The sequence below is a fragment of the Anser cygnoides genome, chromosome 3 (assembly GCF_040182565.1).
Source record: "Anser cygnoides isolate HZ-2024a breed goose chromosome 3, Taihu_goose_T2T_genome, whole genome shotgun sequence".
In the NCBI taxonomy this organism is placed as follows: domain Eukaryota; kingdom Metazoa; phylum Chordata; class Aves; order Anseriformes; family Anatidae; genus Anser; species Anser cygnoides.
The window spans coordinates 16978471-17004178 of record NC_089875.1 but is presented as its reverse complement, the minus strand read 5'-3'; the positions used below and the strand labels follow the sequence as shown (position 1 = coordinate 17004178).

At 37.5% G+C, this 25708-nt stretch overlaps 1 protein-coding gene across 35 annotated transcripts in view; it reads right to left on the bottom strand.

Moving 5' to 3' along the window:
- NRXN1 (neurexin 1) overlaps window positions 1-25708 on the bottom strand; it is a 736316-nt gene that overhangs the window by 9378 nt on the left and 701230 nt on the right. For 24 of the 35 annotated variants that reach the window (XM_066993543.1, XM_048078446.2, XM_048078445.2 and 21 more), the window contains one exon: window positions 9937-10024. In XM_066993543.1, coding sequence (XP_066849644.1) covers window positions 9937-10024 — 88 coding nt within the window. The remainder of the gene's footprint in view (window positions 1-9936; window positions 10025-25708) is intronic. The other 11 variants (XM_013192493.3, XM_048078460.2, XM_013192501.3 and 8 more) reach the window with 1 other exon arrangement.

The following is a 25708-nucleotide window of genomic DNA, read 5'->3' as shown; positions in this document are numbered from 1 at the left end:
GGGCCCCTTTGAATTTAGTGAAAGCTTTGCTGTTGAGCTTAGTAGGACCAAGGTTTCACTGCTTGCTGTTTTTATTATAATTTCATTAAAAAATAAATAAAACAAAACAAAACAAAAACTTACCACCTAAACTAGGAATCAATTTTCTGCAAGGGAACACCAAAATGTCATTGTAAAGAATGAGGAATCTGATGGCTTGACCTACAGAGCAAGGAATGATTCTTGCTCATGAAATGATCTGGAGATGCATATACCCACATTCATCTTTGCAAACATGGGTGATTCCCTGAATGTTCTCACTTCTTCCATCTTACTTTTCCATTATCCCTTTTCTGTAAGATTTTAAAGGGTATGTTCACAATACCCTTTTTTACCACTGTTTAAACCAGTTTACATTGAAACTGTCCAAGTCCTATATCTAGACTACAGTTCTTAACCTTAGGAAAAGTGCAGGTTTTGAAACCTATGGGCCAGAATGGTATGTCAACACAGCAGAACAAGGTTTCATTCAAGTCTTTAGATGGTTAGATTGAAATAGCCTAAGGTTAGACTATTCTGGGTCCATCCATCCTCATTACATGTTATTTTTGCCTTGAATTTTCTCTGCTTCCATTTATGAACAATACCCTTAGAGAATACCTATGTCTCAAACTTGTCAGGATTCACCTGCCACTTTGTAGGCTGTCAAATGACACACTAAAAAATGCAATGTTTATGCAGAGGTTTAAATTAGGTCTTAGCAAGTAGCTGAAAATTAGCAGCTATGGTCCTACTACTATTTATGCAAGAGATAATGAAAATTCACTCTGCATTGGTTGCTAGAAAACACCAGCAAAAAGTACTGTTCATCCTTCTCTCTGTTGTCTAGTAGTGGGGTAAGCAACCGTCTTCGCTGCTAGCAGTCTGTTAACATGGTAATTAGTTGATAAGCTGCAGCTGGTATACACCAACTACTTTGTAACACCATATTAATTGAATTTATCAGGTACTGCAAACGGTTAGCTAGAAGCATAGAGTTTTGCTTAAACACTTATAAGTCCCCAGTTTGAATGCAGAAAAACCTAAGCTGCAAAAGAGCTTATGAACAGACAGTGCCCAGTGTCATTTAATGCAGACACACAATGCTCTGGCCTCTGACCCGCTGTCATGCATGCAGTACTGCACACATGCAGTACTGCCAGCATTCCCACTTCCTTAGCAAAATTGTATTTTCTCTGTTTTCTAGGGATGGCTGCCTCAGATTCCCATCTTTCTATCTAGTCCTTCCTCCAAACGGTATCTGAGGTAAAGCAAATTTCCTATAGAATTTTAAGGACCTGATTTAATAATGCTTTGTTCAAACTTGGTATAAGAGGAAGCTTTGGCATAGAAGCTGAGCAATGTTAATTCAGACCAGTATTTTAGCTATAAACCTACTTATACATTTGCAAAATACTGTTTTTCTTCTAATATGTCCATAAAGACAATGATGATAAATAAGCCTGAGGAAAAAAAATCTTTCCACATAGAGGTAAATTCAATGCATATGCATTACTGTATTGAGTTTACATAGAAAGGTTTTGGTAGTAGGGGGGCTGCAGGGGTGGCTTCTGTGAGCAGAGAACAGCAGCTGCCCCATGTCAGATCAGAGTCAGCTCCAGACAGCTCCAAAATGGACCTGTTGCTGGCCAGAGCTGAGCCTCTGAGCAACGTTGGTTGGGCCTCTGGGAGAGCAGATTTAAGAAAAGGAAAAAGACTGCTGTGCTATAGAAGCTGGGAGAGAGGAGCAAGAAGCAGCCCTGCGGGCCCCAAGGACAGTGCAGCAGGAGGGCAGGAGGTGCTCCAGGCACGCAGCAGCAGTTCCCCTGCGGCCTGTGGAGAGGCCCCTGGTGGAGCAGGCTGTCCCCCTGCAGCCCATGGGTCCCACACGGAGCAGATCTCCACGCTGCAGCCCGTGGAGGAGCCCCCGGTGGAGCAGGTGGATGTGGCCTGGAGGAGGCTGCGGCCCATGGAGAGCCCCCGCAGGAGCAGGCCCCGGGCCGGAGCTGCAGCCCGTGGAGAGGAGCCCACGCAGGAGCAGGGGGTCTGGGGGGAGCTGCCGCCCATGGGGGACCCGTGCTGGAGCAGTTTGCTCCTGGGGGATGGACCCCGTGGTACGGAGCCGTGTGGGAGCAGTTCTTGAAGAGCTGCTGCCTGTGGGCAGCACCCGCAGGATCAATTCAGAAAGGCCAACATCTTGTAATTTATTTATTTTATTATTATTATTTTTTTTAATTGTGGAAACATCTCACAGTGAATGCCATGAAAGCACACTCTTATTTCTGTGGCTAAAAACTAACAATCCTTAAAGACTTAAAACTTCCACAAACTGCTTTTCACACATTAGGATACATGCACAGAACACTGGGATACAATTTTTTGTATAACTGAAAATCTTGAATATCAGTCTTGAAAATCAAGACTGCTTTGTCTAAAAGAACACGGTCATGAATCCAATTTCTTTCTTTTTTCTTTTTTTGTATGTGACTGATAAAACCACTGCATTAACTGTTAACAAATTCTTTAGGTCTATGTAATGCCTTATTCAGTAATATTCTGATTTGCTTGATTTATTTCTCTGTCTTTGGAGTCATTCTGGACACATCTCCCTCTCCAGCTAATGCTGGAATAGTCTGTAAAGCCAGGTTCTTTATCAGAGACTAGCAAAAAGAACAGGTCAAGCTACTGCTTATATGCTAGCAACAGTGTTTTCTGTAAATTTTTCTACAGAAATTGAGGAAGATAAATTCTCAAGAGTTTATGCGTACCTATGTGGCAAGGTAGAGAGAAAATAAGAGAGAAAGAATACTAAATGGATTGTAAGAAAACAAATCATATTCCCCACATAACTCCAACAATGGAATAAGACTATATTCCTCCACCTCTGTTTGCGCTGAATGAGAGTAAAAATCTGCACTCCTCCAGCCTTGCCCACAGGACTGTGATACTTAGCTCTGACATGCTTGCCATTCACTCTCTGACTCACTATCTCCTGCAGGGACTGTATGCTTGCCTTGGACTAAAATATCATTTCTACACCTGAATAAAAGGACACTATATTCTCTTTCTAAACATTTTATTGTCCATGATCTAGATGAGCACTGAAAAATCAAGGAAGTTCCACTGAGATCAATGGATATGACACACATAGTTCACATGCATTTGTGAATTAGTGATGTGAAGTGCCTGGTTTGCTTCTCTGAATTCATATACCAGTCCAGATATACTAGCAAACAGGATCATATGCTTCAGCTTTGTGTGTAAATACCTTCAGAACTGAGTCACAGTGTTTTACATCTTTAAAAGAATGAAAAGTAACGTGGGCTACTCCACCAGGAACACTAAGTAATGTGCCCCTTTTTCACGAATGATTGTTTATAAAATAATTAAGTTTCATTGAAAAACTAGAAACATTACCATCTGGTTTCCTTTGCACTGTAGAGATGTCTAACTCCAAATAAATGAGCACATAATAGCAATACTAATATTTATCAATTCATACATTTCTCTGAACTATCTTTTCATGGTGTATGCATACACCTGAAAGATGGCTTTAGGTACTGCCATACAAATAACAATCCCAGTATTTACATCATGAATGTTTACCATTCACATACATATTATAGAAATGAAAATCTTCATCTTTAGCAAGAATTAAGTGGAATATGAATGCACTCTCAAAATTTAAACACAAGAAACTCTGTTCATCATTTGTGCACCAGTCGATAAGGTTTTCTATGAGTTAGCACAGAGCTTTGTATGATTTATAGCAACTTGGTGTCAATATTTCTTACCACTCATAGAGTCACTGATATTACACTGATAAAAAAACATTATGGCTCAAGAAAAAAAAAAAGTCAGCCCCCAATTTCCATCCATATTCTAAATTCTGATATGTTCATATCGCTATGACTGCAATTAATACATCCTGGAAAGCATTAGCTTTAGATTAGAGACGTCATCTCTAGGCTTTGTATTAAAACTCTCTTTGAACTGAATATGTTCAGCAAGGAATATATACTTGAAGCGTTCACATTTAAAAGGCATGTATAGCTAGCAACAGCTGCATTCTGTCTTACAGTGTGCTTTAAAAATAAACTTTTAAAGAATTTTATTTTGTTCATGAATCCTCTCTGGTAGTTGAGGCTACACAAAGGAATGATGTATGAGAGTATGAACATGTAGACAACCACCAAAATTACAGAGAATCCATTTCAGGAATTAGAATTCTCTAAATTCTTGAAAAAATATTTATGAGAGTTAAAGAAAAACCCTCCTTTCAGCACGTGCCATTGTTTTCAGCAGCTCCCAACACGAGAAATGTATGAAAATACTGGCTAGGAAAGCTAGGACTGGCTAGAGAGCTACAAGTTTAGTCAGTGTCCTTATGTTTCAATGACATGGCTGACAAAGAGTAGAGATCACTGTTGATACAATCAATTAATCATCATTTTTAACCTCATTTACTTAGATGATTAAAAAATACATCTTTCTGATCAAATTCAAATGAGAAATGCCATATGTGTAATTTGCAGTGACAGACAGGAAGAGCTAAGACTGTTGAGAAAAAAAAAAGTGGTTCATTTCACAATAAAAACATTTGGAAAAGTGCTACATTTGCTTTCTGATGATTTGGGGGGGGGGGTGGGGCTTCTGATTTATAAAATTAAATAAACTTAACTATTTTAACTTCACTTACAGGAAAATTAATGTATATTTGAAGTCTCTAAGTTCCTTTATATATTCTACATGCTATATACATGTGGTAAGTGCCTCTCTTTCCCAATTCTAACGTTTGAGAAGTTTGCAAATAAAACTATGTAATTTTCACTCTGTAGCAGTTCATGTAGACACATCTTTATGTATTTCAGCTAAGCATTTAAAGAAGCAGATTCAAGGCAACCCAATGATCTTTCTAATACTGAAAATACATATACAACTATAGGATAATTGGAACGAGGCTCAAATATTTCCTTTTTGTCTCAAGCCATAATGACCACAGTTGCCCTGTGAACTAACTGTAATTTTTTTTTTCCTTTTTTTTTCAGGTCCTTGCACAATGCATTCAGTGAAGTGTATTTGCACAAGTAATATAGTGCAGTAATTTCTGACAGAAAAAGAAGAGTAAAACTTCTAGAAATAAACATAAATCATTCACAGGCCATATTTCACAGCTCTGCTCATTAGAAAAAATAGGTATTAATTCTGGGACCAAACCTAAACCATCACAAAGTGTTTGAGAACTGTATGGTTCCTAGCCATCTCCATCTGTTCAATACATGTCATAACACAGCAGGGGGACATACATATGCAGCAAGCAGTTTGCATGCAAAATCCTGTAATATTCTGCTTAAAGGAATAAGCCTTCCCCAGAACCGTGAACAATAGTCTCTACAATGTACTGTAAGAAACATCAAAAGTAGTGACTTGTTTGCTGTTTCTTGGCTGTACCAATGCTTTGCAGATTTCTGAATGTTGCCAATTGTTGTCTGCAATGTAATATGCCAAGCCGAGGTGTAGGAAAATCAATACATGCTCAAAGATCAGTGTGTAAGTATCTATCCTATTGGTTCTTACATAATAATGCGGGAAAATGTCTAATCCCATTACTCTCTCCGGATCAAGAATCAAGGCTAAGACAGGTACCTAATACACCAGTTAGTATACAGCACTGAAATTTATCCTATTATTGCCCTGTTTCCCTATAGAACACGTACAGGACAAGGTCTGACACCAATCAAACACTGCCCTGGGAAGTAGAACCCAAGAGTTGCAAGACAGGCAAATATTGATTAAGAGATGATGAAGTATTTATTTTGGTTGCAACACATGAGATTCTGTTGGTAAAGAGACCCTTGTCTGAACCTGACAGGTAGTTTGTTACTAAAAGACCATCTTTTCACTTTGAAGGTTGTCTGCTAACGCTTTCAAGGCTAGCAGATACCATATGTATACTGGCTATATTCTTAAAGACTGCCAAATCCTCTATCCATCCCACTTCTGCCATGGCCATCTGGACAGGTTTTTCAAACTAAATTCTAACTTAAAACTTGGTTGACTCCTGAGTTTGAGAAGGATTTAACTGTAATTTGCAGAAAATAAAAACAAAACTCTTTGTGTGTATGCTAAAACCTGTAAGACTTATTCCATAGTCCAGATTTCCCTGCCTTTAAACTCCATGACTTCACTTAATTTAGGCCAATTTGGATCTCTGCATTTTGAAACATTTCCATAGCCACAAAAGAGGCTAGATAATAGCTGACAAAATACCAGCCAGTATAGCTGGAGCAATTAAGCAGTGTAGCACACATGCTCATTGTAACTCAGCAGAAATCAGAGTTCTGTACAGAACTCAGGGAAGGCTGGAAGAGCACTCCGAACATGCAGAATGGCAGTTTGTCCACCCGCAGTTTTATAGCTCTTCAGATAAAATTAGTAAAACATCCCAGGTTGTCTTTTTATTGGACACATTTCCACTAGTGATTTTCATAACTTGTCTACAAAATGAAGAAACTTTATTATTTATTTCCTCTATGACATGAAGCTGAGGAAACATAAACTGTTAATGTTTTTATTAGTGTTGCTATTAGTATTTAGAGTAGGAGAGGGAAGGTGGGGAGACTACGAAAGCAACACATTGCCTTACCACACAAAACATAATGCAAACAAAGTATGTTGACTAAGTTTCGCATGTTAATAAATTTGTTATGACTTCATCAAATTATGGCATGTTAAGCAGTCACAATGAAATCTGCAATTATAATTCTTGTGACTTTATGTTCCAGACAAGTTGATGGGATTGCTGCTTAGCAGCTCCCAGTCTGGTCTATATTTTCATTTCCCATATGAAATTTGTTGCAATTTGCATCTTTCCCTTTGTTCTTCAGAAGATAGATGCACAGAAAGCAAAGCTTGTGGTGGCAGACCAAGACTTGTTAGCCACTACAAACTGCATTTATCCTAGAAAAGAAGCCCTATTTTAAGAATAAATCTTAATCAGTACAATTTAGCTACTTAGTGATAGCTAATTTCTATGATATACAGATCTACCATATTCAAATGGTTTTTTGAATAGGGTTTCATTCTGAGCTAAGAACTTTGTTTAGAAATAGACATATTTTGGGCAATCCTCATGTAAATGTACACTTATGGCTCTATCAATAAAAATGAATGGGCTCTGGTCATCCCTTAAATGTATTCTTGCTAGAGAAACATTGACCTAAGAGCAATGAGTGTGCTGCATCATCTCTTGTGCTGGGGCAGATCCCTTCGCTGAATGACCATCAAGAAGTAAGAGCAGAAATCTAATGGAATCTCATGCTATGGCCTCTCAAGTGAAAATGGAATAATAAAATTGACAATTCGGCCTTCTAGAAGTATCTGTTAGGAAACATGAGTTTCACCAGTATCAGCGAGGAGATGGAGAAATGGCTATGGGGAAGCAACTCTGGCTTCTGAAAAGGTTTAAGGGGGAAAAGCTGAACTGAACCATGGGAAGAATTTAAATGGAGGGACATATCCTTTTTCATCTCCCATCCCAAATTAAAAGAAAAAAAATAATAACCTGTCACTGTCAACAATATTATGTTTTCCTCGCTTATGTTCCAGCCTATTAGGAGAGCATGAAGCAGTATTCAGATGGTGCGGTGCCTTATTGCTACAGGACTATTTATGAAGAAGGCTTATTTGTAAGAATAAGTGAATAAGACTAAAACAGCTTACAGGGAGACAGATATGCAAGAACTTATGACTTCACCAACCCTTTTGGTTCGTGTTGTTTTAAATATGAGAAAAGGACAAGGCCATCGAAGAGGGAGGCAAATTAATAGCTTTTGAGAGTTGAGAGTGGGAGGACAAATGACATTTTGATGTGAAGAATGACAGATAAAATGATCCAGACAATTGTGTTTATGGCGAACATAATTCTTGTGCCAATCCATACTTTTTTAAAGAAGCAGTAGCAGTTGGGATCCAAGAAATTAAACAGTAAAACCACTCTCTAATAAACAAAAATGAGAAGCGTAGCTGGGTGATGAATGGTACACTAAAACAGGAAAGCTAATGGCAAGGCTTTGCAGGAAGACTAATATTCACATTCTCCTCTAGACTCCAGTTTGGTTAGAAATGATAACATCAGAGAGTTTCATTTCATCCCTCCCACAGCCAAATGTAAATGTATCTATTGAACAGCAGGGCTTGAGTTAACTAAAGCTAGAACACAATTAGCTTGGATGAGCTCAGAACCATATGAGCTACTGCAATGACATATACAGGAAAAGACACAATCTTGTTGAACTCAGGATTTTGAAAATAAGGAAAGAACAGAAAAAAATCTTGGAAATTAATTGTCAAACTTTCAAGAAGTTAATTGTCATCACAATTCCCAAATATCTAGCTCATGATGTCTGGGACTTCTGCAAGTGAAACATCTTCCTGAGAGATGCAAGAAACGTGTAAGGTGGGTGTATCTGGTGCTACTCAGGTTTAAGAATGTTCATAGCATCTTGTGGCAGTTTGAAAAACACTCTGAAACCTTTTTACTGGAAAGCATAAGAAACTTGACTCCAGAATGTTCTCATCAAACCCATAAATGTCTTGGTTCCTGGAAGAGCTCTAATGACACACTGAAGGTCAATCAAAAATTGAGAGAAGTCATCTACTTCTCTTCTTTCACTTAAATTTAAATAAATGGTATTTGCATGTTTGTATTAGGTGTGATTTCAGAAAGAACTCACACATCTGCGTTTGAACCAAAATTTTCTTTGACTTAAGGCTATATAGAAACACCCACTGCCCCCAGTTTGAGTGTTACACTAAGGGTGTTAGTTATTATTTGCATTAATATACTGCCCAGTTTCAAATTTCACCCTACTTTAACTAAATATGTTAGTACACAACAAATTATATTAATTCTTTTATTATTAAGTATAACAGCAAGTACAGAAGACTACCAAATTATCTAAAACAACTGGCAATAAGTGTACTACTGAATAAGACAGAATTAAAGTGAATAAAAAAACCTGACATATATATAGTACCACAAGCTGTTTGCACAGAAAAGGTAAAAGCAAACCCAAGCCAACAATGAAAAAAGAATTAATTCTTTAGACATCTAGGAGTTTTTAAAGGCTATAGAATAACATAATTCTTCAGATTGCTATTATGAATTTTTGCCTTCATTTCACATCCATGACAAACATTCACATTCTTAGAGAAGGTATGTATTATTTACTCAAATATGAATATACCTGGGAAACTGTATCGGAGAGGAAAATTAGGACCAACTTCCCATTAATGAGTGGGAGTAGGAAAGACATGGCCAAAAAACTAGAGATCTTTTGTTCCATGGAAAATACTAGAATGTCATTTTTTTGCTTTGTTTTAAACAGAACTGAAACATACATTCTGAATAATCTTTGGTTTGGAAAAATACCATCAAACAATTTGAAATTTGAGACTTTCATATTCTATTGTATTCATGTTTTTACCGTCTATAACAATAATTCAAAATTTCACTACTGGCTTTCACTACTGGCAAAATATGATATTTGAAATATTGTACTTCTATCGTATTTGGGAGAAATGCTTAAGGCACTAACAATTGCAACATCTTTCTACTAAATGAAGGTGTCTCTATCATGACAACAGAGTTACAGGGGCCCCAGACTGCCTGTCCAAGTCCAGCCTTAGGTCCTTTGGTAACCTGTAACCCTGCTCAGATCATGACTACCAAAAATGCATTCTCAGCCATTGTCTCTGACAAATATATGGCAAACTGTCCCTCTCCACTGACACTGCCATGTGTATAAAGGCCCAGATTCACCATATCCGCGCTATGTAAGAAAAGACTGTCCCTCCAAATTTCTGTGGGATGGGAGCATGCAAATATGAAATAAAGTAGTAAAAAAGTTGACTAACCTAACCCACCTGAGCTCGGCTCACAGGGATCAATGTCCTCGTCATCACTGGGACATTCAGCTGAGGCCACCAGGATGTCATCTGAGGTCTGCGAAGAAAATAAAAGTCAGATAGGTATATTTTAATTGACTTAACATGTTCTAAGATTCTCACTGGCTTTCCTCGGATTTATGCAAGGCCCGGAGCATTCCAGACTTAATATTTAATGGCACAGTGACACTCTCCAACTCTCTGTTAATGGGACTTTGCTTTTCAATTTGCACTTGTCAGTTTTTAAAGGAACTGTGTTAGATATCCAGTGCAAGCTCTTAAACATAATATTTTTTTTTGTAAAACAACAGAAAGCAGAAGGACAGAATATGTATATTGGGGCTGCTGGTCTTCCTTATCTCCAGTGTCTCTACTATGATATTACTGAAAACACTGAAAGCATTAAAAGACAAGTCAAAATATTGAACTGCCTGCAGCTGTTAAAACTATCAGAAATGTAGTGATGTTTTCTCCGTTGATTGGACTTCCTTTCTCAGATACAGAGGCAAAAAAATGGAAAAGAAGCAAACAAAACTGTCATTAAATTAAAGCCTCTATTCAATGAAAAGAAAATAAAGGAAAAAAAAACTGTAATAAATACATGCAGCGTTAGAAAGTACCAGTTAAAACATTCTGTTGTCTTGAATAAATGATGTGTTGCCCAAGTTCTGTGTTGAGGTCAGAAGGGTTCTGTCCAAAATTATCTTGGACAGTTCTTTGCACAAAAAATAAAAATAAACAAATAAATCAAGACAAAAGAGACAAATGATACAACCCGGAGCACTGTATAGAAAAGAAACTGGGGATTTCTATCTACCTTTTCTTACAGTGCAAGAACAAGAACATATTCAACACAACACAGAGGCAATCAATCTGAACCTGATAAAATGAAATACCTCTTGTTCAAGCCACCTCTGAGAACAAGCATTTAGAAATATAATAAGAACATCTACAGTTATTAGGGGAAATAATAGCAGGGAAATATAAACTGTCATACTCCTGATCATTTCTCACGCAATTACTAATGAGGTTAAGAAGAAGTTTTTCCTATGGGTAAGATATTTCATAACTGCCCATTTCAAGCTTCCCTTCACCTCACTGATGGAAATACACAGAGAGAATAAGAAGATGTGACACTGAAACATGTGGCTAAGGATATATAGATGACAAAGAGCCATTCTTGATTTCCTGTTTGATATATATTCCAACAAGGATATACAAATCATTTTGCTCAATGTGAAATAACATTTTTAGATGTTTGTTTGCACGAGTATAGGAGACTATAAGACTGTAGGTCTCTACCTACAGTACCTCAAAGTTTTACCTCATCAGTTTAAGTCTGAACATGTGAGTATTGTATTTCTAAACATTATGGCCAAAGCTTAAACAATGTTGTTTATCATTATTCTTCTAACTGAAGTTTTAAAGCAAAGCACATTACACTAATAGGCTTTTCTTTGTCACGCTTCAAGATTATTAATGAACAAATGCTTTCAGCGTTTCTGTGGGGTAGGAAAGTGATACAGGAAAACATTCATTAGTATGTGAAATACAGCAAAGAAAAGCCTGTTATAATAATATTATATTTTACAGGTGGAAGACTGAAGCATAATAGAATGAAATAACTTGCTAAAGGTAATCAAAATGGCTATAGACAACAGCTGTATTATGTTACAGTTCAATGCCATAATCACAAAAATCACCTTTCCTTATAGTTGGGAAGATTTATAACTGGGGAAGGCCACTCTGTAAATCTATAAGGCTGCCAAAGTAAGCTGGCAGATTTGGAAATGATAGTTTAAACAAAAAATGTTTTCTAGTTGTCCATTCTTTCTGACAAGTAGAAAAACTGATATAACAAAAGTCAGCTGCAAACATCTTGAATTTCTAATGTCCATTTCCTTCCCCCAAAAGACAACCATTTAAGTCTGAAAATCAATATCTATTTAAAAATCAACCTCTGCTTGTGTTTTTTTCTAAAGTACAAAGAAAAAAGAAACAATCAGGTAACCAACTAATAAAGCCTGCACATAAAAAGTTAACTCTGTACTTTAAAAACCACTTATAATAATAAAAAGTACGAAAAAGTGCAGTGCATCTAACAAACAATTTCAATTTTGTCAGCAAAATCAGCATCATATATTTTTCCTTCTGCCATAACAATGGAGATGATGCTATACTTGTATTACCTGCAGTAGGAATACCGAACACTTACGAACTGAGCAGTGGGGAATTTTACGCAAGTACCATTAAACAGAAAGCATCATATGCATACCTAATAGTCATAGCAGTAAATGATTTTCTTTAATATCTACTGGTCTAACTGGAATTTTGTGTAAGGGAGCTTTGGTACATGCATGTATGTGTAAGTCTGTGACCCTTGTAACTTATGCCAATTGAGGTGAAATGACCAGAGAGAATTATAGAATGACTGCAGTGTCTCTAATTATTCTTTATATGGGATAGTATAGTTAGAGTTTACATCAATTAACTATATTTTCTTTGTTCAGTTTGCACTGCATTCGAAATTACCAGAAAATAACTACAGGAACATCATATGCTTTAAGTACATTAACATGTGAAAGATACTTTCTTCAGTTACTTATAAAAGGGAGGTCAAAACTGTCTTTGTAAAGTGACACAAATTCCAGTGTTATCTATGGATAGAGTAGTCACGCTTCTACAAGAACAAAGGGATGTTCTTGACTGATAAAAGTGTATGTACATTATGGATAAAGAAATGTGCATCTCCTTAAGTAAGTGTGAATACTGCATACCAAGAAAGACCTCATTCATGTCTCTGAGTGAAATTATTTATGTTTCAAAGTCAATACTAGACATAATACTGATTTTGTTCTAGACAATAAAATAAGTATCATTATTTGAATAAGAAGAGAAGGGATAAGATCATGTGAAAATTGTTTTCTTCATAAACATGCATCAGGAATAATTCCAGTTTAAGTATCAATTAATAGATGTGTCACAACCTCCCTCTATTCTCTGCTTTCTCCCAAACACCTTCTCCCCTCCGTCCCCCCCCCCCCCCCCCCCCCCCCCCAAATAAAGACAAATGAACAAAAGGGACTGAGATGGTAGTGACTAAACTACACATAAAAGTCATTAGACTGCTTAACACAAATTAAAATGGGATTAAGAATTCACTGAAACAGTAGAGAATATAAAGAATACATAAGTTACAGAAATATTATGGGCCAGCTACCAGACTGCTTTCTCCAGAAGTGCTCTGACTGACAGTAACTTGCATGAACAGAAAGAAGGATTTAGACCTAAGGGTCTCATGCAGCCAAGGGGTATAGAAAAATAATGCAAGATGGAGTAATATTTTTTATTTATTGCACATTATATATTCTTCATGCTTTTTAATTTGGATGGGAAGATTTAAAATAAAACAGTTTTCCTAAGCGAATTGCAATTGTTGTTAGCTCTGTGGCTAATTTCCAGGACACGGTTCCAACAATTCTCATTAATCGAGGAGTTAAAAGTCAGTGGAAAATCCCTTATTTACAGTGAGTGACTAATAGGGTAAGATCCAACTGGTATTGTCATAATACAAGATTGGATTAGAATGTCTCAGGGGAGAGTTTTTCAAACTCCTTTAAGAAGTGATAATCTAGTTGTCAGAGATTGAAAATAAATAAATAAATTAAATAGCTGGTGCACGAATGGAAGGCCAAGCAGGATTTTTTTTTGATTCTATCTTATTTTCTTTGTGTAGTTTCAGAGCATTTCAGATTCATTCTGTGGCTGTGGCTCTATGACTTTAAATGCAGTCCATTGTAATACATGGCTTCTTAAAAAGTTGGACATCTGTTCACGTTTCAGAAAAAAGGATGATAGGAAAAGCTTACAATTAATGTGGCGGTATAAAAAATGGATAAAAATCACATTTTCTAAAGCTACAAGTCACTACACAAAGTGTTTTCTGATAATCATTCATGGTTGTGGCCCCTGCAGGAATAAATCTTACATCAGTCAGGTCTCTTAGCAAAAAATAAGGAGTGCAGGATTTGTCTCTTAGCCAAGGGAGTTGAAAATATCACCAATCTGCCACCCTGTCTGAGAAAGGAAATGCTGAATATTTCAAGAAAGCTCCTGGCCAAATCAAAAAATTATGCTCTAGTCATGGCTTACATACAGGTGAAATGCTGTAGCTGTGGATAAATACCAAGCTGCCTCAAAGGTTACAACCACAGGTTCAGTAGTGGTACCAGAAATTACAGTTGTGCTCTTCGCATGCTACATCACTAAAATAAATAAATAAATTGCAAGTGAATAAACCATACAAGAAACTTATTTTTTGATTATTCAATTTTTGCATGACTGGGTGTAAATACATACTATCTTGTTCAGTTTTTATGTATGAAGCCTGTTAAACCTGCCAGTACCAGAGAAATGCGATCTAAAAATTAAATCGCCAATCTGAATTGTGCATTCATTAACAGTATAATGGATCCTGCATATTTTCTCCGAGAACTCCACCAGCTTTCTTTTAAAGCATAGCACCCTACAGCTACTCTGAATATAGTTTATTCCTTTCTTATTCAATACTATACTTTATCCCATGAGAACTGCAAGTAAATTCAAATTACACGATAGTTAAAAACTGGTAGTCCTAAATTATTATATATGAATTATAGACAGCATAACCACTTGTGACTACTGTTTAAATTATTTTTGGATTAGAACTTCAGCTATGTAATCGAAACTATTCTTATTTATTTGTACAGCCGGGGCACTTAATGACATCAGCCAGGCACCGTTATGTTTGGTGCTAAAAGGAGCAGGAAGGAAAAGGCTCTGCTGTGGGTTTACTGTTTAATTTAGGGGCAGAGGCAACAAATGAGTGTGTGGGAGAAGAGCAGAGGAAGAGTAGGGTTGGGCAAGGATGCTGCTGTGTCCTTGTCCTATGTAAGCGCTAGCAGTGATACAGGTTAGCAGTGTCCCTGACTAGCAGATTCCCCAAAATGACTCTCCAAAACAGCAAGGTGGTCAGGAAGAAAGGAGACAGAGAACAGCCAGGCAAAAGCCTGGCCAAGGATATATTATGAACAGATGGTGCCTGAAGAGCATTGCCTGAAGAGGCTGTAGAGCTTCTTGGAGGAAACCGGACATACTTAGAGCAATGTGAGGAGGTGACGGCAGCCCAAACAGTGTGGGATGGAGCAGGCAGCACTGAAAGCCCAGTGGGGAAGGGATGGGAGCATGGACCATGGAAGCGAGAAATTAATGGTAAGACTAAGGGAGTAAAGAGGGACTAGGCGGTACAAGGGGATGGTCACGTAGCTGATATAAACTGAGCAACTATATGACGTTTAATGGGTAAATTAATTAATGACTGTTGACAAATGACTATCTGAAAACATACTTTCAGATGCAGGACTAGGAAATTAAACATCCAGTTCACCTTCTCTCCTTTTCCCCAGTTCTTGGTTACCGGCTTTGCTTAAATTACTTCATTTTTCCTCCTGAAAAAGTTTATTCAAACACTTGCTGTTTAGTTTGGTGAGAATCAGCTACCATTGACATTCAAATGCAGAGGTGTGCTTCAGCTTAGCAGAATGGTATGTAGCTAGAGCCACAGTACAAACAAGAGAAAAAACAACAGATATATGCCTCTATATTCTTAATGAGCTGTGGCAAACTTTTATTGAAAATATGGTTCACATATTTATAGAAGGGAGCTTGGAGAAGTCATTTTGTACTCATGCATTGGACATATTAATTTCTGAGGCAGTGAGGGAGGTTCCTAAAAAAAATCTCATATATATATATATACATATTTCCCCCCCCCCCTTCCTCCCCCCCCCCATTTTTTTCTTTAAAATGAAGGAATAAAATAACCTAAAGCAATGGCAGAAACCAACAGGGTATGAAAAATCACAAAAGAGTTCATGTGGAAAAAAATCAAATTTCATTTTTGGGAGTGAATTAGCTCCACAATTTTCTAGCCAAGGCTATGTAATTTAAATTTAATTTGCTGTGTATGGAGCAGATCTGTATGTCTGGTTGTTGAGACAGTTGTAGTAAGAAACTCAAATACTTCACATTAATCAGTAGTACTCTTCAGCTAGCTTCTCCCTAGTGTTAATAAACCCCCACTGCACGAGGCAATTTGCTGGGAAAGATACTACAGTGATCTAGGAACAATATTATCTCTTAGATGACATGTCATTTGGAGAATTGCCTTTAAATTTGTATTTAACCTGCTATAGGTTAAACAAGTACATGTGCATCAGTTACTGCTCATCCACACACATCAAGGAAGTATTCTCTCAGTGCCATGCTGCTGAAAAAAAAAAGTTATTTCCGGACTTGGACATTAAAATGCTAATATTTCTAATATTTTTTTGCAAGTTATGTGCTCGCAAAACTGCATTTTTATTTATTTATTTATTTTTTTTTACGTGGACAGCTAGCCAGGCAGCACTCTGTATCAATTTAAAAAAATATATAAAAGTATTACTAATTAAAAAAATAAATAAATAAACAAAATTTGGCCTTTTGAGGTCATGTCCCTCACCTTCTGCACTATATGAATAATGTTAGTTTCACAGATGTAGATTAAATAAAAATGCATTCATTTTATTTATGAATGTCTCTTTTCTTATCCCCTTATAAGAACATACCAGGAGCTGCTGTCCAGAAAATTAAAGCAACTGGTTTTCCTCTCTGATTCTATCCTTATTATACAACTACTGAAAATGTGAGCATCATCATTAATGATGGCCACCTCTGCCATATTTAAAGGACTTACAAGGAGATCCTTAACATTGCACTCACTACATAATAGAAGGAACTATTCTGGAGTTCCCTTCTTCAAACAAGCTGATCCAGGATTAGCTATGGTTCTTGGAAGCATAACAAGTAGCAAGCACAGCAAGTGGTATGGAGTATGGGAGTTACCATTTCTGAGTTTTCAACAGGAGGAATTTTTTTAATTCTTCTTCTTATTTTTTTTATAGATTCATTATTAGATCCAAGTCTTATGTTATGGCACAAGGTTTGGTATTTATAAAGAACACAACTGATGCTTACCATGAACTTTGGACTACTGCTTCAAAATAGTGATTGCTGTAATGAGGGTGAATTGTGCACTTTTCACATATGCCCAACATCAAGGCCAACTCATGTCATAAAAACCTGGTGGTATGTTTTGCATGAGAAGTAACATCAGCATCATACACACTTGCATTGCTAATGCCCTAAACGTGTTTTGCAGTGCCAGAAAAATTGGCCAGCATTTGACTTCTTTCCTGAAAACTGTATGACGTGGTCTTGCTCATGATTGATGCAGACTTACAGGTACAATAAAAAGACCAAACTGTCCCTATCCCTTGTGCCGGAGATATTGGAGGGGGGTGGTTGGCTGGGAATAATCAATGTATGAGCTCAGTACCATGTCTACATTGCAATCTTTTCTCCATCCTGCCCACTCCCTCACGTCAGGAGTGGGGTTGGTTACAAACAGACGCTCACTTTCCTCCGTGCCCTTGGGACCTGGGGGCTGACCCACAGCTCATTCTGCCCCCAAAACTCCAAGGGAGCTTTACAAGGTTGCAGAAAGGACTAACCCAGTGATTTCAAACTGGAGAAAGAAACACAGATGAAAAGATATGGCGCAGATTTCAACTTTATCCTTGAAAGTAGATATTGACATGCAACATGTCAGCAAACAAATCACTGGCACCTAATTTTATAATACCTCATATATTGTTTATACTATTCCACTTGTTGAAACAGTCATGACTTGGATGAAGAATGGTTGAATGAATAGTCACATTACTGCTCTCTCATCCAACTTTTAGATTTGCAATGTTGTAATATTTGTGTTTCCAGAAATCATATTTTCTTGCTAATTTTAATTCTCCGATTACAAGTGCTTCTGTCACAGACCATACTGATGAGAAGCTGTGCTTCTCTTCAATATAACTTTTCATACATATTTCCCCTAGGTAACTGAAACAGCTTGAGAACAAGGGACAGGAATTCTATGAACTCTTTAAAAGTCACTTGGGCTTTCTTTCTCAGGTTCTCCTCAGGACATCCATGTTCTTCTCTCATAAACACCATACTTCATTACAAAACAATAACTGCAAAAATGAAGTTTGATTTTTTTTGTTTAAATTTACACCAAATCTAGAATACATGGAACAGAATGTGATTGATGACATGCAAGTCTTTATTTTCTCTTAGGCAAGGAATTAATTTTGCCTCTGAGTTTAAGATAAATGTTTCTAGGCATTATGCTTGTATTTTCTGATACAATTTTGTTTTTAGTCTTCTCTTTTGCTGAAGTAAACATTTTAGTCTCCATTAATTCTGAACTCACAAAACACAGTGGAGACTTTTGTAGGTTCTTTTTTTTTTTTTCTTTTTATCTTACAGACTATGTGCTTATGAAACTACAACATTGCTATAGCGATAGTAAACCCTTTCATTTGTATTCCAGTTAGTGAAAATTTACTAATCTCCCCAAACTCAGGCATAGCACTATTAAAGACTTTTAAAATGACTGTTTGAGATGTTGCTTGGGAAGTGGGGTTCCTTTTAGTTGACCAGTCTATTGTCAATTGACTACTGTCTCCAACAATAGTGAATATCGTCAATATTGACTGTTGTCTCCAACATAGGCCCCCCCTTTTTTTCTTCCTTTTTTTTTTTTCTTCAATTGCAACTTAATCACATGGTATAAGACCATCCTTAGCCAAACTTAAATACACAGAAAAGCTTAGGACCACTTAGTACTAAAATCCTTCTCATACAGCAGAATTAGAAGGGTAATTATATTGAACTATGTTTCTTCTTATACAGTTACAGTACTGCCAGTTCTACTTACTGCAAGTATCCCTGACTATTAAGTTGTATCACATAAAAGTATTTTGTTCCATTGAAATCCATGGGAATTTTATTATTGGTGTCGAAAGAGGAAGGGAAGAAAACTCCTTCACAAAAAATACTCTCTGTGAACTAACATAGACAGTGTCTGTTCTTACTCACAGACTGAAAGAGCTTTCTTATTCTGTTTCAAAATGTATAGTACAAAATAGCATTTTATTTTATTTGTTTCTCAGAAATGTAGAAAACTGCATAAAGTATCAGACCACTCTTTGGCTGTTTAGGTAAACCAGACATCTTATCTTGCCCCAGAGACAAGACAGAGACAGTAAACAGATATCATGGGATCTTCTGTTTAACACTGGCCTACCCATAGCAAGTCCTATCAAGTTCACTTGAGCATGTCTTTGATTGAAAGCAAATTAGATTAGGTCAGTCAGAAGCAAGAAGGCATCTGCCATTAACCCTCTCTCAACCCTAGTTTTACTGTTCTTGAGGAATGATGTGCAACAGCACCACTGCAAACACTTTCCTTCCTTGATTTTTATAGTTCAGACTACAATTTAAAACTTTTGAGAGGTCAAGAAGACACTTGTTCCCTCCAAGACACTAGCTCTTTGTTTACATTTTATTCCCAAGTATCATTGGGTGGCACAGACTTACTCAAAGCAGGGAAAGGAAAATTGGCTTTCCACTAACCTCCATTTGAAATGCAGCCTTTTAAAATATTATGCAGTTTGTTTGTTCCACTACTAAAAACTGACTACATTTCCTTATCTTATTTTTTAATCTAAAAGCTCCAAAAACATTGGTAGGGCCAGGGACAGTACTGAGGAAACAGCTTAATGGTTTTGCAGGGCAGGCAAATGTCCTGTGGATCACCATTCTGTGAGTGAAACTTGTTAACACCAACAAGAGTCAGACATATGTGCACGGGAAGGAGACAATGCCTAATTGCTTTTCAGTTAAAATAAGTGCTTCATTAAAGCTACTGTTTTGGAGATAGAGTTAATTAGATAGTTTCTGAAAGTGTCCATTTGTCACACAGGTATTTGAGTTTGTTAATGATGCCTTGATTTCATAACTGTCTATCCAGCTGCACTGAAAACACACACAAGAAGCATGCTATAGAGAAGTAGCGACACTTCATGCCCGGAGCTGCTCCACATGACTGCTCTGGCAGCGGCCCACACTTCAGATGATATCATTTAGCCTTCAAGAACCTCTCTGCCATTAATTGCTTCCAGGCTTCAATTTTCTTAAATAAACACTTTCAACAGAAATCAGAGGATGTTTAAATCCATGTTTGGTATTTGAATAGGAAAAAAATCACTACTGTCACTACTTTAGTGCTATGAATTCAATATACATCACAGAATGGTACAATACCTACACTTATGACTCAATGTTTTCCATTTTGAATATCTTGTTTGCATTTTTATTTATTTTAAAATCAAACTAGCTATTTAAAGCTATGTTCCAACCCCACATGTACATTTTAAGTCTGTGTGTATGAAAGCATAAGTTTACATGTATTCATATGTACTTTCGAATGAAACAGCTCCATAACTTCTCAGACAGGTTTAAGTTAAATAATAATAATAACTGCAGTTCACGCATGAGGTGATTTGGGTTTGGGACCTAAAAGTATGGAATTGTTTCACAGTGTATATATTGGTTTGCCATAAAATCAGTTTTCCAGTACTGAAGAGAAAAACTGAGAACTGGGAGACTGTCTCTTCTGTGCTCTCTATACTGGTGCTGACAGCATACCAGAATTTGGACAGGGAGCAGGACTGGCCCAGAACTGAACAGAAAGGAGAGAGAAATCAGGCTGGGAATGATGGTAAGATGGGATGCTGCGATGAAGAGCCACAAGTGTGCGAAAGATAACTGGAACACATTACTGGAGGATTTGGGAAGAGAAATGAAACACTGTGCTTGACGGTATTGGTTTTACGTGGCAAGGCTTTGGAATCAGGGGGGCTTCAGGGGTGGCCTCTGTGGACCCCGTGGTACGGAGCCATGTGGGAGCAGTTCTTGAAGGGCTGCTGTCTGTGGGCAGCCCCCGCAGGCTCAGATTGGGAAGGATGGCATCCCACGGGAGGGACCCCATGTGGAGCAGGGGCAGAGAGTGACCGTGAAGGGGTGGTAGAGAGGAAGTGTCATGGACTGACCACAGCCCCCATTCCCAGTTCCCCTGTGCCAACTGGGAGGAGGAAGTGGAAGATGGTGGATGGGGAGAAAGTGTTTTTAGTGTTTTTGTTTGTTTGTTTTGTTTCTCACTTCTCTAGCTTGTTAGTAATAGGTAATAAACTTTATTAATCTCCCTACGCTAAGTCTGTTTTGCCCATGAAGATAATTGTTGAGTGATCTACCTGTCCTTATCTCAACCCTTGAGCCCTTTTCATTGCATTTCTCCCCCTTTCCCTTTGAGGAGGGGAAGTGAGAGAGTGGTTGTGGTGGAGCTCAGCTGCCCAGCTAGGTAAAACCACCACACTGATGTACAGTTAAAAGATAGGAACCATTACAAAGGGAAGAGAGGCTAGTGAGGACAAAGAATTAGGGCAAATCGGTGTAGTGACCCATGCAGAGCTAAAGAGAACAATGGGCATGAAGCTTGGGATGAGGACAAAGGATGCTAGACAAGACACTGGCAGGAACAGTTTGGAATTTGCAGCCATCAGAAAAAGGCTCCAAGATTTCAGCTTTCCATACATTGTCAGTAGCTATCTGCTAACCACTCTAGCAAAGATTTCAGCTTTCCTACACAAGCCTGGTCCATGAGGATTCCTCCTCTTAAAGGACATATGCCTACTGCTTCTACTAATCATGGTTATCTTGGCCTCAGAGATCTGCATGGTGGATCAACACGTTCCAGCTGTGCCAGCTGCCTGCTCAGGGCTTTCTATTTGGTAGTGCATAATGGAATATGTCTCTATAGATTGTTTTTAAAGCAACTGAAAAAATGATATGCATGGCATTTGATTTGGAGTGTTTTAAGGTAACATCCAGCAATTAGGGAATGCCAGAACTCTAGTTTGATGTGAAACCTTAATTCACATGCCTTGTGCCTGCACAGATTAATAACAACATATTTGAATGTCAGCTGGTGTAAAGATGCACAGTTCCAGGGAAACAAAATGTTCACACTTCAGTTGTGTATTTGGCCCATCATTTAAAACTGAAAGCCCAAACTCATATAGAATTATCCTAAGCTTGAATCTGCTTAATCACTGTTCTGACTGCAATATGGCACGCTTCTGAGACACATTCTAAAGAAATTTTGGTTGTGAGATAATCCAAAAAGCCTAAATTAGAATGATTAAGTCTCATAGAGTGATATTTCACCTTCATTACTACATTATGAGCAATTAGTCCAAAATATGGCAGAGACTTTAAAACAGAATGCAAAGCAGAAAATTAACCAGTCATGCACACCTGTTACTCAGCGTAACATTATGTTTTGACAAGGTTTTTCCATTGTCTAGGAAGAGCTTAGAACTCACCTTCTTTTTTTTTTTTACAAGACCATACAATTTTATTGTTGAAATGCAATAAAGAAGTAAGGAACTTTCATTTGATTGGAGAGCAAACAAAGATATTTTAAGGGTCCTCTTTAAAACTGAAAATGATGTTGCAAGACCCAGGCTCAAACTTATATGGGAGTCTAGCAGAAGGTCTTGTTGGTGCGACCAAGACTTTCAGTTGGTTCCCTAAATAGGCATACTATGTCAGCAAAGGCTATAATTAAACTCCCAAAGTCCATCAGTCTTGTCTACATAGAAATGTTATTGTGATATTAAATGAAGTTAATTAAAGCTGGTGTAAATCCCAGGTGGACAACTTTATGCTGGGGAAAAAAAAAAAAAAAGACAGATGTGTTCTGTGTAGCTTTGGAGGGCATTGTAGGCTATCTCCAGCCAGCCCATGGTTTTACTTAGTGTGTCAATAATTGAAGCAGTCAGACTGCACTGGTTCATCTCTACTTGACAGCAGCATGAAGGGTGAGACCGTTTAGGGAGGCAAACCCTTACACCTGCACTGACATGCTCCATGTGTCTGACTGCAGCAGTCTCTACTACACCTCAATTCTTCAGATTTCATTCTCTCCCCTGTAACAGCCATGTTCTGCTGTCAGAAGAGCAAACTGCACCACCAAAACAAAACAGGCCAACTCATGAGAAATTTTAAATTAAACATGACTATTTCAGTCTTTCTCCCGTTTGTTCAACATCTGTCACCCAGGCAGTTTGTCACTGCCAGCACTCCTTGAGTTCCTTGTGTTGGACAGCCATTGAAGAGCCATGTTCAAGTCTCTTAAGCTTGTATTTGTCTGCATAAGCTTCAGTACTGTCTCCCTCCTTTGACTGTATGGCATAGTACTTCAGCACAGGAAGGTTTGTTCTTTCTCCCCCTGCCCTCCCCCCCTTTTTTTAACACCTTTACAAAAGTATGTGGATTCCCCAGATTTCTTAAATTCAGATATAGCTGTAAAACAGCCTTCACACATTGCCTATCACTGATTTCTCACATCTTTAGTATACTCTGACCTTAAATCAGGAAACCAGTCTCCTCTTCTTCCGCTGTTCTTCCTGTTTCTCCTTTGGAGCATGGAACCTCCCTCTTTCCCTAATATCATGCAAAATCCTTATTTATTTATTAATATCTTCCTGCTGAAAGACTTCTAATTATCCTGCTCAGATGATTGAAGGCTTCTGTTGACCTCAGTGCCCTACCTTTTGCAGTCTACATTCAGACTTCACTGCATCATTCTATGACCCAGAGTAAAATTATTTCATCTGTTGCTCTCTTTTTATCATAATGATAATGGAGTGATACTCTTCACTTTTATTACCAACATACCTGGAATCTTAATATTCATAATAAACTTCAACAGAGAGGAACAGATTTTGAGCTATATGGGAGGAATGCAGGAGCTGCTAGCAAAACACCATTCAACTGCTACAAAGCAGAAAAAATACTGCTCAGACACATATAAATGTTTTACACTATGACACCAAACAGGAAAGTAGTCTTTGGCTGCTTGTGATATACCTATTGCCATACAGGGCAACTCTTGCTATTTTTTTCCCCCCAAAAGCACAAGGCAGGAATTGGGTGACAGAATCTGGCCCCAAAATGTAACGTAAACTCAAGTTGTATTATTAGGCTCCCTCAAGAAACATGATTGGTATTAAACACTGTCTTTCAGTGCTTTGAGTCAAAGAGTTCCTAATAAGCAGAGACAACCTACACCACAATATGCAGACATTTTAAATAAGAGAAATAACAGCTCCGAAACATTATTTTGATTTTTACAGAACACTAATGTAACATCCAAGCACTCTAACAAATAGAAGGAAAAGCTCTGTAAGTTAGGTGAGACTGCCCATAGAGAATTTCTTCACCTGATCACACCAATTTGCAGAGATTAATTGTATGGAAGGAGCCATGCAATGCTGAATTTCATGATAAATGGACATTATGACAGCAAAAGATTTCCCCTAATGTTCCACTTGCTTTTCAACATTTGAAATTTAATTACTTGGAAAAAAAAAAATGCAAAAGCCATCAATACCCCAGCTATGACACAGTATTTTCAACTTGAGAAGACATTTTTGTTCACCATAAAGGAAACTTCAGGTGTGAACCCATGGGAGGCAGATCTCAGACACTATGACAATGTTGCTATAGAAATTATTTGTGGCAACGTTCATCAGTCGCATTTTAGGTCTCAAGCATACTGCTCAGTTCATGCACGCTGTTCATAATCAGAATATAAACTGCTTGATGCTTATTGTACCCTAATAAGATTTGTAAATTACTTGTGATGCACTTCCAATAACTAGGAATGGAAGAATAGTTTTTGTTAGCAATATTTAATCATGTTTAGGAAAAAAAAAATATATCCATGCATTTGATTAGATATTTCAACTGCTGTTTTCCATGAAGTCAAAGATATATAAACATATTCGGAAAGCAATCAATTATATTTACTGAATTATTGTGCATAATACATTATTCAAATGGGGTCCGGTTTGAGTAACAACTATTTAAGATCAGGTTAACTTTTAGAAGCAAATGAAAAACGTAGATCAAGATAAAATTTTATAACCATTCAGCATAAGTGAGGGGTGTGAAAATGCAATGTTCAATTATTCTCAAAAGCCCAAGCAGCTGATAAAGCAGAAATTACTGAATCAACCTTGCATGTATTTTGTCCACTTAATAATACTTCACTGCTCAGCTAAACTAAATTTCCTGGCTGTGTTCATTAAAAATAAATGCAATTGTGCAATGCTTGTGATATTAATGGGCAGATTCAGTCCCCAAATCAAAACCTCAGAGCCAAACCATCCCAGATTATGGGAGGGTTTACGCTTGAAGCAAGCTCAATCTAGCAAAACAATCTATGAACATAAAACTCATAGACAATGGAAAAACCACCTCTCCGAAACAGACCTTCAGGAGTGCTCAAATCTTGGATTCGGACAGCTAGAAGCACTTTCTTCTACCTACTGTTCTTTAATCCCCAATTAATTTTATTAATTGATCTTACACTTTTAAAAGTGCTTCAGCAGCCAGAATAGAATGGGTCCTAGGAGTGCATAATGCTTAATTTCACAACAAAATCTTTGGTAATGAAACATCCATCATGGTAAACAGTGCCCTACATAAAATGAAGCCAATGGGGACCTAGCTGTGCTTACCAGGATGACAAAACTTCTCACTAAACTCTGTTAGATACACCATGAGACAGTTCCTTTGTATTGCCTTCCCAGTAGCTGCAGCCTATCGACTTAATATACACATATTTCAGCATGTCTTAATATTTTGCTTCAGTGTAAAGAAACTGTTGCAACCACCCTCCTTTGTTCTCTCC